This window comes from Habropoda laboriosa, unplaced genomic scaffold, assembly GCF_001263275.1.
Source record: "Habropoda laboriosa isolate 0110345459 unplaced genomic scaffold, ASM126327v1 scaffold1329, whole genome shotgun sequence".
Taxonomy (NCBI): Eukaryota; Metazoa; Arthropoda; class Insecta; order Hymenoptera; family Apidae; genus Habropoda; species Habropoda laboriosa.
Genome location: NW_017101431.1, coordinates 716,308 through 733,010, shown reverse-complemented (window position 1 = coordinate 733,010; position 16,703 = coordinate 716,308). Strand labels below are relative to the sequence as shown.

Below are 16,703 nucleotides of genomic sequence, written 5' to 3'. Positions count from 1 at the left end.
ATTTATTATGAAAAATAACATAAAATATTACATTAAAATAAGTATTAAGATAAAATTTTTGTCAATGTACCTGAAAATGTATATAATCTTCTCCTTCTAAATTGAGTTTTAATAATCTCCAGTCAAATGTTGCACATTTCCTATAAGAGTCTAAAAGACCTTTTGGTAAGACAGTAGTTGTATCCTTCATCTTCACTGAGCTCTTAGATTGGAACACCTATGCAATCAAATAAGGACCAAATTGTGCTTGATATAATATTATTTTGTTCATCAATATATTTGTCAAAATATCAGTGAAGTATGAGTTATGTTACTGAACTGCTATTTGTTATTACCTTATAATTTTTTAACTTTTCTTATCAACAAGAGTTTTTAGATAAAATTTTTCACTTTTGTATTATAAGTAGAGTTTGCTTTCACAACAGATAGTTAAAAATTGTAGTTAGTGGTCGCTCATCGGAAAGCTTTACACACACTGTGCATATTAACTTGTTTGAATTTTAATAAAGTCTTACTCGCGCATACATAATACAATGATATTTAATTACATAATGCCATGATAATTTTTAATAAATAGCGATTTCGCCAATCGTTAATTACTTCGAAACCTTTCGGGTCAAATTCATAAAATTTCAGAAAAAATTTTGCTCTAAAGAAGGAAAGTTCTTTGAATTGTTATTCTATGTTACTCCATTAAATTAAATGTAACATAGTGTTAATGTTTAATAAGGAAAAAATAAAATTGTTATAAAAAACGTTAAGTACAATACTTTATTTAATTACTGACTATATGTTAATATAATTAAAATGTATTAAATTAATGTTGTTAGACGTAATGTATATTATGTTACAATGATAATTATTTCAATAATGTAAATGGAGAATAATATAGTAATACATATTAGTATTCTTAATTTAGTAATCTTACAAACTATTGTTTTTAAAAAACACATTTGTTTATGTAGAATATTACGTTCAAAAAGATTCGCACTTTATTGAAGTCAATTAAATTAATGATTGAAATCAACTTACATGTTAACCTAATATAGATAGCAAAATATGTAACCTACTACAAAAATATTTTATTTGTGTGTGTGCGCGTGGCGTGCGCGCGCGCGTGTGTAGGATGATAATTATAATGATTTATAAAGATATCTGTAGTATATGATAACGAAACATAAACAATACGTCTTACATTACATTAATTCTTTCGATAATCTATAAAGAAATAAAATCAGAGATGAGAAAACTTGATGAAAGTACGAACAATTTTTCAACCTTTTTGGTATATTACTAGACAAACTTCAAAAATGTATTAATCACTGTAATCAAAATAACTTTGTGAAAATTACATTTTTTTTTTTTTATTAATATCATTTTTTAGTAGTAGAATGAATTATAAATTTATAAATTTACGTAACACAATTTCACTGAAATAAATATTCGTGTATCTTCTTCAAACGTTCGTAAAAAAACATGATTACTTCTTAACTGTTTCTTTACTTGTGTATATACATATATAGGTTGAACTTTAGTTTACTTCATTAAATTTTCAGCACACTTTACAATTACTTTGCGACCTGAAATAAAAATAAACCGAATCCGTCACGACCTTTTATTCAAAATTGAACGATGCTGCTGCTAACGTGCATTTACATTATCGATTGCACTGCTTACCTAACTTAATTTCCTGGCTAATGGGATCCCTGAATATTTGATTTCTTTGTACAATTGAAAGAACGAATTAAAGACTGATAAATCAATATAGGTACCATTGCAGTCGGACTTTCCATTCAAATATTAAATAGTAGAACCTGAACTAAATAAAAATAATTTTAAAGAATAATAATTTTCATTTAAAACTGTTTCAAAAAGTTACTCAGGGGACAATGTTACACTTGGCAGTTCACGTGAACTCTATTTTAATAGTATCGATGTCATTGAACACTCGTAATGAAGAAACGTTACAAATGTTATTCTAATCTAAAATTCTGATACGGTGAGGTACCTAATTAAAATATCAAAGTTTAATGGCTGACGTGCAATATTTCAATGTAGGCAACGGTCACGAAAGAACAATGGTAAAAAGAAACCGATATCATTGAGATTTTAAAAATTCTTTCACAGCGTGATTCTACATATTTTAAGCAGTAAGAAAATTAATGGTCATTTATTTGGAAACTGATGAGAAAGTTACAAAGAATGCGGTTAAATACAAAAATATGACTGTGGTTGTAACAAAAGATGCTACATTTCAATCTCATTTTCTTCGGATGACGATCTATTGGTAAAATAATCATTCAGAGAATCATACAAAAGATTATAATAGAGAAGAAATAATTAAGGATAAAAATTTACGTGCCATGAAAATCATCGGAAAGGAAAAATTCTTTTATAACATGATAATTATGTTGAAAAGAATTTTCGGACAATTTGAAACTACTTAATCGTTCCATAATCTTGGAATATTTTAACGAATCAGAAACTAATAATTATCTATTCTAGACGTGATAAAAGATAGCATGAACTAACATAAATACAATCGTGATCATGGCTTACTTATGTTAGTTTTTATGTTTCGGCTTTACTTTGTTGGGATGATGATGATGAAGTAATTATTCAAAATGCTTGCTAGTAAATGGATGAAGGATGTGTAAGTACAGGAAACCATAAAATTGTTAACATTCTGCAACTCTTTGACCGATCATGCAATCACAAACTCCACAAGGGCAAGTACAAATTCATTATTCGCATGTTCACGGGGTAGTGAACAAAATTTGAAAATTCATTTAAATAGCAAAATTGTTACAGAATTTGCATTCTTGCATTTAACCGTATTCTTTACAACTTTCTCATCATTTTCCGGACAAATGACTATCAGGTTCTGATTCCTTAGAACGTGTAGAATCACGCTGTGAAGAAATCCTTCAATCCCGATGATGACCAAAATTCGCCTATTTTTAACATTGCCTTTTACGCAGAGATATTGAATATAATATATCTAAAGGAAGAAAATGCTTCGTTTCAATTGTTACATACACACATGATAAGTTATTCAGTTAATGGCGTTCGTATATACCAGCGACGGCGAACCTTTTGAGCTCGATGTGTGAAAATTGGGAAAAAACCTACATAGGTTAACTCGGGTGCCGTGTCACATCTAGAAATATCCATAACTGTTGCGAGCGTTACGACCTTGTACGATCACGGACTCTCGCTATGGTTCAGCTCCGAATTAACAATTCTGAACCTCGTTGTTTCTCGTTATTGTTTGTCTGACGATTATTTGTGATCTGCTCGGTTTCGGCTGTGAGGTGACTTAAGTCAATGCGTGTCACCCAAAATGTATTGGCGTGTCACCTTTGACACGCGTATCATAGGTTCGCCATCACTGGTATATACGAATACAAAGCGACACTTATACTAATATACAATACTGAAACTTAGAAATGATAAAAATGAAGAATTACAAATTAAAAGTGAATTTTTCATTTGTATCAATTTACAATCCACCAATTATTAATTAATTTATAAAATTATACAGCAAGCTTTATAAAGAATATCAATGCGGACAAAGTGAAAAGAATCTGAAATCTGTCGTTGAACAAGTCGTAGAAGAAATTATCGGACGGACCAATTGCACTGTTTTCATTACCGATTCTGTTTATCAAAGACTTGTAAATGTGAAAGATATTAAGAGTTCTTCGATTTTATCGAAATACGAGGTGGGGTAAAAGGTCTGAATTATTTCTCGATATCTTTAATCTACTACACGTGTGCTGATTATTGCAGATCGTATTGCGCGACAATGAAAAATTTTCCCGTCTAAGAAGACGAATTCGCAACATCTTGATCGACAGCAAAATGGTTGGCTGCAACGCATATGTTATACTAATTGCAAACGGATTTTTAGCATCGGAATTTCTACAATATACAGAAAGGTAAACAGTAGATTTTTTTAATGGTAAATTCTTTTATGGTATATGCGCAAAGAAGAATGGAACCTGTATGAACTTGAAATAGCGGACATTTTTATGAGAACGGAAATCATCAATTTTACCAATTTTCCCGGAATAAAGTCCTTGCAGTTGCTTTAATCACCAGACACAAATCCGCTTGATTTTTATTTACGGTGTTATTTAAGAATGAAGCTTACTTGCGTCCGTTCGTCATTTTACGTCAAATTGTACGAACATAAAATATAATCAACTTGAAACAATTATGACAGCTGTAGTAGAAGAATGTTAACGCGTTTGTTACCATACGTCTTGCGTGTATCGCATGTGAAAGAGGTGTAAATCATTTATTTTTCATTTCGAGGTATTTACATTTTTACGTTTGATACTTTCCCATCATTGAACCAAATCTTTCAGAAAATATACGCTCCTCCAATGTAAAACTTATCTATCGTTGGAAAATTTTCCGAGTAAATTATACGAAAATGTATCTTTCGAACCCTCGAATGACTTACACCGTTTTCAAAATTAACAGTACATCCTAATTAGGATTAACAAAACATAACGAATTTTATGAATAAAACAAGTTAAAAACAAACATATTTATGTATGTTACAATTGTAACTTTTCTGAATTTATGAATATTCCGCTTCGACGACAAAATTTGTTTTCCGTTTCTGATATTTTAAGGATGTTAAAATATTCGTGGAAATATTGGTGGAATGTAAGATAGTGTAGCCATTATGTATTTATATATTTTTCCTGTCGTACAAAAAAATATGTAATTATTTCCTCTCTCACAAATTGTTTACAGAGAAGAAATGACTTGCGCATCACTATCGAAATGAACTTTAAATCATCGAGGCTCGTTATGAAAATGACACACTTCTGTCATTGCCTATTCCACGAATTTTCGCAGAAATTCTTTTACAATATTGAAACACAAACCGATGTAACATAAAATACCCGATTTTTTTAGTTTTTTCATCTGCACCACTTTCATAATCACTGGCACATATACGGCACCGATGATTTTTCATTTTATAATTTGGACCACGTGATACCGACGAAACAGAACTCTGCTATATTTTAGTCATACGTTCCGCTTTAGTGCTTTGTGTACCTCCTACAAACTAGCGTATAACTGGAATTCTCACGGAAGTTCTCGAGTTATACGTTGTCAGTGATAATTGACACATCGTAAGAGCTTAGAATTGTTGGATGACCAACCTATTGGTTCATGCACCGATAACGCGACCGAGTTACCGTACCCAAAAACATTTCAGTCATACTTGGTTTCATATTAAGTTCAAAGAGGAGGTTTACTCGTATTTAGTCATCCTGGAACTAAGGACCGGAGCAAACTTCTCTCCACTAAATAACTACAATATAAAGGGACTTCCCAAACCAGCACTATAACACCTCGGTCATCTACATATTTGTTAAAACCGGGATAGATTTAAAAGTTGCAGGTCGATGCACCGAAAATTTCCACTATCTCATTCATAATTGTCTAAGCTGTCGTATAGAAACAAAAACCCCATGTCTACCACTTTTAACCATTTTTTTAAAAACCTGCTCAAAGTTTAAATTGTCAGAAATTTTGCACTGTTTATACGTAAATTATAAAATGCTTATAATTAACAGGACTAAATATTTGAAATACACCTGCTGACATATACCCTATAACGAGTACATGTTTACAAGGTTTAATTTCACTTTGAGCTTTACGATTTTACATTCAAAACGCTGTATCTGATCACAGAATGATCTGAAATGAATAATATTTTGGATTTTGAAGCTTCGATGGGTTGTCACTTTGTAGGAACAAAAATTTGTTCAAAATATTAAAGTTGAAAAATTGACTTTTCGCCACTGTGCAGTGGGCCAGAGTTCGTTTTCCATCCTGGTGACAAAGTGACTTGTGTCTTTCTGTAAATACTTCACGAAGCAATAAGTTGTATCCGAAGCTATACGTTCGAAACGTTCGAAATATATCATGCGAGATATGTTGTTAATTAACAATCGTTCTTGACGTGTCTAACTCCGATTCCAATGGAATTTGTAAGTTGATTTCTCCAAACAAAAAAGATTTTATGTTGTATGCTGTATGAAGGGCGATTTACGATCCTAATTTTCTGATTTGAGATTGTTGCGCTTTACCTACACCTATGTTCGGTTAACATTTATGTCATATAATTACTTTTTCCATCCAGATGATTAGTGACGGTGCTTTCACTGTTGCGAACATCTTCTGGATACCACTTATCACAATTTCACACTACGTTAATATCAACAATGCGGCAGTATTGTCGAGGTTCGCGATGAAGAGTAAATTCTGACGGTATGTCGGTTAAAGTTCGAACATCGCAGTTAACACAACGGTGTTCGACTTTAGTCGCATGCCTTAATTCCAGGAATTATATACACCTCTGGAACAACTCGACGAGGAAAGGGAATAGAGAAAACGAGAGTATACGAAATAGACATAGTGCGTCAAACAGCGGTGATCGAGACAATTGTCGACGATGCATTGGATCATGCAACATAAAAAATTCCAATATCGTTCATTTTCATCGTAGCTTCGCGAAAATAGTACCAATGATTTGGTGAGATTCTCCCGATGAAAACGAGTCCAAACACGGCATAAATTGGACTAGTTTTACTAGTCGTCAATTTAAATGTCCCGAAATTTTAAGGGTGCTTGTAAAAGCAGGGCCGCATTTATACCTCTCGAGGCCCTAGGCGCAACATCGTCATGAAGCCTCAGAAAAACAAGTTTGTTTCAGTCAATCAAATTCTTGTTTTTGTATTATGAATTTAATATTTAAAAATAAGTATTTTATTTTGCAACTGTAACTAGACTGTTTTTCATATTGTTGTTTGTGAGGTGTAAGGTTTCAAAATGTGACCCCGTAGAGAGTGAGGCCCCAGCTTGCGCCTGATGCGCCTTATGATAAACCCGACCCTGTTTTCACTTCAATTTAACCGAGCATGAGCGCACATCCTAAAACCTTCAAAACGACAAGAAATATAGACTATAGACTTTGTACTGAATTCGAACGGAATAGTCAGTGAAAACAGAAGGTTTAGAACATTCGGTCGGAACAGAATAATAGCCAGAGCAGAAACAATCAATGGACCTAGAGTAAGCAATTAAAATAAGTCTATTGAGACTTCAGAATAAGATAGTTAACAGTAATCAGGCGTTTCTAAGTATTAGTAAAAAGTGGTCAGGCTTTTTTTGGTAGAATAACGATAAGCAATTGAGCTTTAATATTTCAAGCCGTATATAAGCCATTCAAGCCGCATTGGTTGTAAACCAAGATCAACAAGTCAATAAACACGTCCCAACAGTGATTATCCTAACTACATAAAATTATGTACATAGTTCTAAATCTAGCAAATAAACTTGTTACGAAGCTTATTTGCAATTTATTTATTAGGTTGAGTTAAAAGTCCGTTTCCCGTTTCTTCACAAGAATATAAAATTTTGTTATTTTAATATCAGACTTACCTAATCAATAAGATACGTACGATTTCATCATCGTCGATCTCTTTTGGCCTGCCACTTCGTTTTTTTTTGTCTTCCACATTGAAATCTCCTCCGCTATTGAATCTTTTAATCCACTTTTAGATGGTACGTTTGTTAATAGCATCCTCACCATACACATCATACATTTCTTTTCTTATTTCTTCAACACTTTTCTTCTTGCGAAAATAAAAAAGGATTAGGTGCCGAAAATGAATACTCGAATAATACTGAATGCAAAGCATCTTTAGACTGTCCCTAATGAGATACGTTTCTTAGTTTCAGACAAAATACGCAACAATATCAGGTAACATTACCGAGAAGAGATCTTTTACTCAACCTAATACTTGTTATACTTTTCCATTCTTTGTCGATCGAATGAAATCATTTATATGTACTATTTCTCTATTTGATACGTTCTATATGTAAAATTATCAAAAACGAAGCTATTTGGTACACCCAAAGTGCATCGGTAGTGCAAGCGATAAAAATATTCGTTGTGCGATACGAAGTATTAAAATAACTGTAACAAATATTACAATAATTTTAATATCTCGTAAATTATTAATTTTCCGAATATTTTACCGTAATATCTTTATATGCATAACATTCAAATAAATCGATTTAAGTAAAAAAGGTACATAAATGAATAAATAATCTTATTGCATTGAAAAAGTAAGGTAATTTGGGAAAATAGATATTGTGCAATTATTAAACCTTTTAATCTATCACTTTTGAATGTTGTTAAGCGAATGAGAGATATAGTTTGCTCTAATTGCGCGACTGACCCTGTATGGTGCTTAAGTCGTGAAAGTACACATATTAATATTATATTTAGATTTACGTTCGTAGTATTTTATCGATTAAATTTCAAAAACTACAAGACGCGTAAAAATTTGTATCGTTCCAAATAAACTATTCAACGGTAAGATATAGAAACAAACCTGTGGTTTTTCCAGTTTCTTTCATATAGGATGTAGCAGCTCAAAGAAATAAATATTTCACTTTATATTTTATTAATAAAACACTATATTTTTGTTTCAGGAGCACTGAAAAAGGATAATCCTATACACTACTCTAAAGTGACCTGAAAGTTACTTAAAGTCCCAAAAGAGGAGAAATTGTTGAAACAAACAAGGATCAAGTTTTCTGTTATTCTACTTATTTTATTTGCAAGGATCTGTTGAAATTTTCACTTTTAGCTGTTAGACACTTGAACATGTACATACAATAACTCTCATCTTCATATTTGCTAACATTTTAAGTAACGTCTGATAAATAATACTTGTTAAGTGTTCTAACAAAAGATAGCCATGAGTCAATTTATAGATTCGTCACGTCCAATTCATCGATTTGGTAACATACCGCTTAGCATCCTCCTTGCTGTTGATGCATAGCGAGGCGGAGCATCATCATGGTAAAACTATTTATTTAGGTGCACGAATAAAGTTATGTCTTTCAAAAGATTTGGTAAATCGGGATATTTTCAATTCTGTTACTGAAATCTTCACCGTGTTCAAACTACGCAGATCATGTATGCATAATTCTGCTAATCATTTAAAAGCGTAAATTTATCATTTATAATTTGTTCAGACCATGTAGGTCGCGTATGTACCCCACATTGACGAGACTAACAATTCTGTTTATAATTTATTATTTTGCAATGCACTTATTATGAAACTACAAAAATTCATTATTAATAAGAAAAAGATGTAACGTTTGAAATACATTACAAAAAAAAAAATGAAATTTTCTAATAAATTATTCTTCTACATTCACAGTTGAAATCGAAACAAAAAAAATATCGAATGACCTGAATAGAAAGTTCTGCCTGGGATATATGTATTGAAACAAAATTTTGTTAATTATTTTCACCATGGGATTCAACTGCAACAATTAAAAACTTCACTAGTATGATACATATTAATTTTACCGAAAATTCAATACTAAATATGTTTTTTAAATAATGCACATTTGGCAAACACTTAGATATTAGTCTGCTTGCTTTCATTTTAGATTCGCTAAAAAAAGTTTGATTGTAAATGCCAGAAGTGGAAATTTCAAGTATACCCTGTAGATGAAATGTATAAAATAACAAAGAACTTAGTTTTTGTTTCAATAATTACAATTTTTTGTGACTTTATACTACTTCAAGATCGCTTGAAAGTAACGCGTTAAAGTAATCTTTTTCTGCTTTTTTGTAATGCTGAAACAAACATTTCATTAATAAAATATGCAGTAATCATGAAACGACCTCTTTTAAATTGAAAAGAAAATTTGTTATATATCTTACCATTTTAATTATTGTTTGAAATGGTACAAACTTATAGACACTTTGTACAATTCATTTTTACTTTTATATTTCCAGAGAACGTTTGATAAACACACGTGGATTATTTTTGCTTCTGTACGATTCTCGTTTATTTCAAACAAATTTGCGTTACCTTTGGAACAGGATAATTAATGTAGTTTTTATACGTCGATACAACGCATATAAACATCGTTCTGGTGAGAAAGCCACCGAAGAAAGGATCGACCTGGATACTATCTATTTTCCTGCTAGTAGAAAAACATCTACTTCCACAAATTGTATAGATACTTGGTATCACGGTAAATTGCGTTATGGTGGCAATCATTTCACAGAAAAAACCACCAACTTGCAGAAGAAGCATTTACGGTTTGTGTAAAAAGTTGTAACATAACTATAACTATAATTATTATCTTAAAAGAAATGAATAAAGATTTAGATCGCATTTTAGAATTGCTGTATTTGAGCATATTCCAGCAGTAACAGAAAAATCAAGAGCATATTACAACAAACGACCAAATAACAATGTAGAAGCTTTGGGAATAGAATTTGAAGTATGTATTACACAAGGTGACAACGAAATAGATGGTCGAACTTTGGTACCGTATTCTACTCTTCCTAAAGATGAAAGAAGGTCATATAAACATAGATCCGGAAATTCTTCTTTTTTTTTTTCTGAGATATACGCACTTTTTGTTTATGATGGTGTATTGTAGGAATGGTTAAAACTTACTTAAAGAAATTGCGGAAAATGATTTTCTTCTGCATAAACAGATGCTTCGTATCGACGTTTCAGAAACTGTTGAAGATATTCGAAAGTTCTTGGTCTATTCCTCGTCCATAAGTTAACTAAATATTTGTCCGCTTGATATTAAAATAAGTTATCCTGATAACACGGTCTTAACTATGAAACATTTAGATACAGACTGATTTATTGCGAAATACACTGTCTTCAATGCCTTGAAGGCTTGCTCTACTATATTATTTATTTCTAACAGAAAAAAATAATGACTGTGCATCGTAATTATACGTATGACGGCTGCTCGTATGAAACTACGACGTAATTTAATTTCAATGTAAATAGAAAGTGTTTTTATCTCGGAAAGGCAGAGTTTGCAAACCTATGTTTATACGACCTTCTTTCATCCTTAGCAAGAGTTAAATACGGTACCAAACTTCGACTACCTATTTCGGTGTCACCCTGTATACAGGATCCTTTAATACTATTTCATATTTTTGTTATTATTGTATTATTTTATATTTTTCAGTTAATGCAGATTATTTCAAAGGCAATGAACTTTGAACCAAAATATTATATGCCCTATAATATTGTATCTGAGAAGTGGGGCAATGAAGGAGGTAATGAAACTCATACTGGACTTGTAAGTGAAGCTATACAAGAAAAAGCTGCATTTTATTTGGGTGATTTACATTATACATTGCATCACTTGAAGTACTTTGATTTGACTATCCCATATAATACTGAGTGCCTCACTTTCTTGACACCAGAGTCCTTGACTGAAACTTCATGGAAGCTTTTAATACTTCCATTCAAGTAAATATAAAAAGAAAGATATAAGATAATAAAAATAAACAAAATATATGTATGTATTTTCATTTTTAGGCTTTACACATGGATTGCTCTTATCCTCACTTTAGTTCTAGGAAGTGTAGTATTTTATTCTTTATCACTGTCTTGTAAAAAGTACATAAGTTTGTATAAAAATCAAATGCATATTCAAAGTACATCACTGAAGAAGGAAATAAAGGGATTATATTTATTTACTGAAATAGGAAATAGTATTTTATATACTTATAGCATGCTATTTCAAGTTTCATTACCAAATTTGCCAAGCCCTTGGGCTGTACGAGTATTAATTGGGTGGTGGTGGATTTATAGCATTCTAGTTGCAGTTGCCTATCGAGCTAGTATGACTGCAACCCTAGCAAATCCAGTTGCCAGGTAAATATTATTTTAATAAAATTCATTTAGTCTACAATTATGATACTACACAATTTAAATTTTAACAATAGTTTTGTTAACAAATTTAATAATACATTTTTATCTAATGTTTTCTATGATTATTTAATTAATTTTATTTATATTACAACTTAATTGCAGAGTTACTATTGATACATTAACACAATTGGCCCAAAGTTCTATAGAAGTTGGAGGATGGAATGAAGAGACCAAAGACTTTTTCTTAATGTCATCAGATGTTAGTAGTCAAGAAATTGGTAATAAATTTCAATTAATTAAACATGAGGAAGAAGCTATTGAGAAAATAGCAAATGGATCTTTTTGTTACTATGAAAATTCTTATTTACTTCAACATGCTCGTGTGAAAAGACAGATGTTTCAGAAGCAACAAAAGGAAAATAAAACTACACAAAACATGTTATTAAAACACAACTTGCACATCATGGAAGAATGTGTTATACATATGCCAATAGCTCTTGGCATGGAAAAAAATTCACCTTTAAAACCACATGTTGATATTTTGGTACTTTTTATTTTTTTTTACAACTTATTTTACAACTATTATAAAAAAAATATTTAATCAAAATTATTTATATAATGTATATTCTTAGATAAGACGTATAATAGAAATTGGATTAGTTGAGAAATGGCTGAGTGATGTTATGGAGTGGTCAAAAATTATGGAACTACAACAAGAAACAGAATCTGAAAAAGCATTAGTTAATCTTCATAAGCTACAAGGTGCATTTATTGCTATTACAGTTGGTTATTTATTAGGTTTCGTAATTTTAATAGGAGAAATATTATATTGGAAACATATTGTCTTAAACAACCCAAAATTCGATAAGTATCATTTAGATATATTTTATGATAGTACCCGTAATTTAGAAATACAAACGAACCATTTAGATTCATAAATTAATTTTTCAAAAATAAAAAATCTGAAGAAATAAAATTCATTTTTTGCAATTGATTTGTAATAATACGAAAACATTATATTTTGTAAAATTTAATAATTATTGTAAAACAAATATTTCCTACGTAACGCTTAAAATAGGTAACGTATGGTTACAGTTGCGGACACATACACACACACATCAATCAATATATACTATAATATAAGTAGAATGTAACAAATACAGCAAAAGAATTTATAAATATTTAGTGGCATATTAAAAAAGTTACATACCAATAATGCGACAAGGAAGGTTAAATATTCTTCCTTTCGTTATAACACAAGCACTTGTTTTTATTTAATCATTGAATTGCTCTCTCTTTTTCTCTCCCTTTCCATTTCTCGTTCTACTTCTCTCTTATCCTATTTTTCTTTCTCTTTTTGTTACACATTACACATTTTGTTGTTGGTCTTTTTACTTCTATGGTTTCACATGCACTATTTTGCTTACGTAATTTTGTTCTTGTTTTTAATTCATTCACTTATGTTACTCTTATTGTCTTTTCTCATTCACTATTTATTAATTGTACTCTTTTTTTGTACACTTGTTCATAAGTTTTATACATATTTCCTTTATGATATAAACGTCTTCTTACCTTATAGCTTCCTTTTTGTCTTACATATAGATATGAGTGTAGATGACATGGAACGTATGAATGTAAACACATATGCGTAGTGATATATTGAGAGCAATATATGTAATTACTTTATTAATTTTATCATTAATTTTTAATTATTAAATGCATTGACTTTATTGCATAAAATGAAATGTTTGTAAAGGTAATCACTAAGCTTGATATGTATTTAATTAATAAAAGAACTTCGTATAAATTAGAAAACAATCGATTTTTAATTTACATGGGTAAATACAAATTTCAAACAGATATATTTAGCTAAATAATTTCAATATTATAAAAGTTCAACAAGTAATTATAAATATGAACAGATTTGGTATTGAATTTGAAATGCTACTCTACATTTTGGTATTGTAATTCCAATTATTCAATATGAAAATTGATTGCAAGTTTGTTTGAAATGTTGGAAGGAAAAACAAAATAGGTTTGTTATTAATAATTTATGATAATTATGTATGTATACGAATGCATATTAAAATTGTTTCATGTATTCTTGTAATAATAGGTTATTGGATTTGATATAAATAATAAAATATAAAAATGACATCAGCAACAGAGAATACAAAAGATAAAGGGCAAGAAGATCCCATTAGATGTATATTTTTTTCAGAATTTCATCCTATTGTTGGTCCAATGATTACTTGTCAGGTTAAGAAGTATTACACATAATTTATTTTAAATGATATTTTTTATCTTAAATAATAATTTCATAAATAATACAATAAAAGTTATATTTATAATGACATTGTTTTAGGTTCCAGATAACTTCATTTCAAAAGATATTTTTGATAATGTCAGTGTTTATATCATACCAAAAGCACAGTTGCAACGCAGTACTATAACAGTGTAAGTTTAGTATTTAAATACCTAACTTTAAATATGTTATTAAAGTCTCCATTTTGTTATAGAACATTAAAGGATTATAAAATTTTGGGATTTCCAGTTAAAATTGATGATAAAAAATATGCAAGAAATGCATTTTATTTTAATTTGTGTTTTGTGTGTCATGCAGAAGCTCGTACAGTGCACTATGAACCTGTTGTGAAGAAAATGTCTGATTTTCTAGTGGGTATTTATACATTGTTAAAAATTGTCTTATTGATTAATTTATTGAATTCAATTGAATTAACTTAATTTTGCAGATGGCTCTTGAAGTAGAAAATTGTTTTCTATCTGCTTCTGATGATAAAACAAGATTATCAGAAATGCTCCAACAGGTAATGCAAAATTTAAACTTGCACAAGATGTGTACATTAACAGGTAAGAATATTTTATAAATAATAGCTTTGTATAAAAATGTTAAAAATGTAAAATATAATATTTTAATAGAGGGGACAATGACATCCCATTTGAAAGTCATAAAATTAGCACCTGAGCCAAAACCAGTTCTTGATCATCAGGTACCAATATTCTTGGAAGGCCGTGAAACATTTCAGAGTGATCAATGGGACTTAACTACTCAGCAAGTGTTACCATATATAGATGGATTCAATCATGTTGCGCGAATAGCAGCTGAAGCAGATGTGGAGAACAATTTGGTTAAAAGTTGTGTGCAGAACCTTGTGTAAGTACATAAATATAAAATTTCATTTTAAATATGCAATTTCAATAATGTTGTTGCAATTTACTTCCAGTTACTATGGTGTTGTAACTTTGATTCCAATATTCCAATATAGTAATGTCTATGCTGTAACTTCCAAATTAACAGAGTTGGCAGAAAATATAAAATTACAAGAGCAATGTATAGCATATGCTTCAAAATTTTGTAAGTTTTACATATTCAATGTAGAAGTTTATAAAAACGAAAATATTCAACAAAATATTATTTTTAGCTAGGCAACCTGCATATCTTAGAGACATATATCGAATGTATGCAAGTATGACACATGGAAGCAGTATAAGAGATTTATGTCAACGTCTCAATCCACAGAATTTAAGAATCAATGAAAGACGATTAGTGCAATTTGGTCTCATTGAAGGTCTTATTCGTAGAGTATATAAAGTTTGTTAATTCTATTATTATACAATTACATTATTAATTTTGTTATTTTTTGTTTATTTAAAAAATTATTTGCCTTTAACTTTTGTTGCAGTATCCAATATATTTATCAGGTCCTTCGTGTGGTGAAGAAACAAAGAACAATCCAGTTTATAAATATTTTACAGGAACATACAGTCTTGATGAAATTTGTTGCAGTACAGGTCAGTCAGCTGCTCAAATTGAAGATATTGTTGAACGTGATCCAAATGTTATTATGTTATGGAAGTAATATTTAAAATAACATTCAGTGAATTTTGCCTTCTATGATTTTGATAAACATAATGAAATTTTCATTTAAGCAGAAATATGATGACACAAGATATATTTTAAATGATAAATCGACAAGTTCAGTTGTAAATTTATTGTATATTCTCGATCATTCGTTTCACTTCATTAATGTATATTTCAGATACTTTACTGCTCCTCATTTCATCACATTTCCTTTCCATCGCATCGCGGAGATTTTTCTTACGCATTGCGACTTTCGTACGAATTGCTAAACCTTCCTCAAACATTTTTTGTCTCGCTTTTATGCGTTCTCTTTCTTTCTCATTTACCTAATGAAAATGGTCAAATATGAATTCTTTTTCTAATATTGCATCAATTAGTTTAAATCAGAAGCAATTCAAAACAAAAATGTTAAAGAATAGTGTACCTATTTGTGGTAAAATATCTTACATAATTTGGGAAAACAATTAATGGAATTTATACTATTCATGAAAAAAATTATATTAATTTATGTACTGGAGTATAAAAAGTAGAAGATCAATAATTATCACGTTTTCTTAATTATATAACAAAGAATTTATAATATAACTATTTAAAAAGTTTATGGTATATTACAAATTAAAACACTGACCTGCTTCAATATTTCGCTTCTATGAAGTAATGCTTGTCGGTGTTTTTTCTCAAGTTCTTTTTGTTCTCGACAAAATGCTTCTTTTTGAACACGTACAATTTTTTCAAATTCACATCGTTCTCGTTCTAGTTCAATTGCTTGCATTAGTCGTTTGCTACTTATTTGTTTCTCTCTTTCTTCCATAAGGGACTTCTGAGCTTCAGCCTTTTTCAGAGCTTCTTCTTTTTCCTTTTGTCTCCATTGTCGTTCAACTTCTTCCTGAATTCGTGCGGCATTTAACTCATCAATTCGTTTCTATAGAAGCGTACAAAGTTATTATTAAAATGTAACTACGAAATATAGAATTTTTTATATTTTATTGTGACTCTGATAATTTTTATACGTAATGTTGTAATGAACAATAAAATTAAATATAAAATACAAGTATATGAAACGA

At 30.1% G+C, this 16,703-nt stretch overlaps 3 protein-coding genes across 3 annotated transcripts in view; 1 reads left to right on the top strand and 2 right to left on the bottom strand.

Annotated features, from left to right (window-relative positions):
- LOC108578143 (peroxisomal acyl-coenzyme A oxidase 3) overlaps window positions 1–190 on the bottom strand; it is a 2,768-nt gene extending 2,578 nt beyond the window's left edge. The window contains exon 1 of the mRNA XM_017941409.1: window positions 71–190. Within this exon, the coding sequence (XP_017796898.1) occupies window positions 71–190 (120 nt within the window). The remainder of the gene's footprint in view (window positions 1–70) is intronic.
- Window positions 191–5,574: 5,384 nt separating this feature from the next.
- LOC108578146 (nitrogen permease regulator 2-like protein) lies at window positions 5,575–15,637 on the top strand. Its single transcript, XM_017941412.1, has 9 exons — window positions 5,575–5,596; window positions 13,897–14,015; window positions 14,122–14,213; window positions 14,276–14,432; window positions 14,510–14,627; window positions 14,697–14,931; window positions 15,002–15,132; window positions 15,200–15,369; window positions 15,461–15,637. Exons 1-9 carry the CDS (start codon window positions 5,587–5,589, stop codon window positions 15,635–15,637), a joined length of 1,209 nt encoding a protein of 402 aa, XP_017796901.1. The 5' UTR covers window positions 5,575–5,586.
- Window positions 15,638–15,767: 130 nt separating this feature from the next.
- Window positions 15,768–16,703, bottom strand: part of LOC108578169 (cilia- and flagella-associated protein 45-like) — a 4,107-nt gene continuing 3,171 nt past the window's right edge. Inside the window, 2 exon segments of the mRNA XM_017941451.1 lie at window positions 15,768–16,063; window positions 16,264–16,561. Coding sequence (XP_017796940.1) covers window positions 15,768–16,063; window positions 16,264–16,561 — 594 coding nt within the window.

Bases quoted from the DNA above. Each gene is read 5' to 3' on its own strand.
- LOC108578146 (XM_017941412.1), top strand. The intron at 14,214-14,275 runs GTAAGTTTAGTA...ATTTTGTTATAG, and splicing joins CAACGCAGTACTATAACAGT to AACATTAAAGGATTATAAAA. The intron at 14,628-14,696 runs GTAAGAATATTT...ATATTTTAATAG, and splicing joins CAAGATGTGTACATTAACAG to AGGGGACAATGACATCCCAT.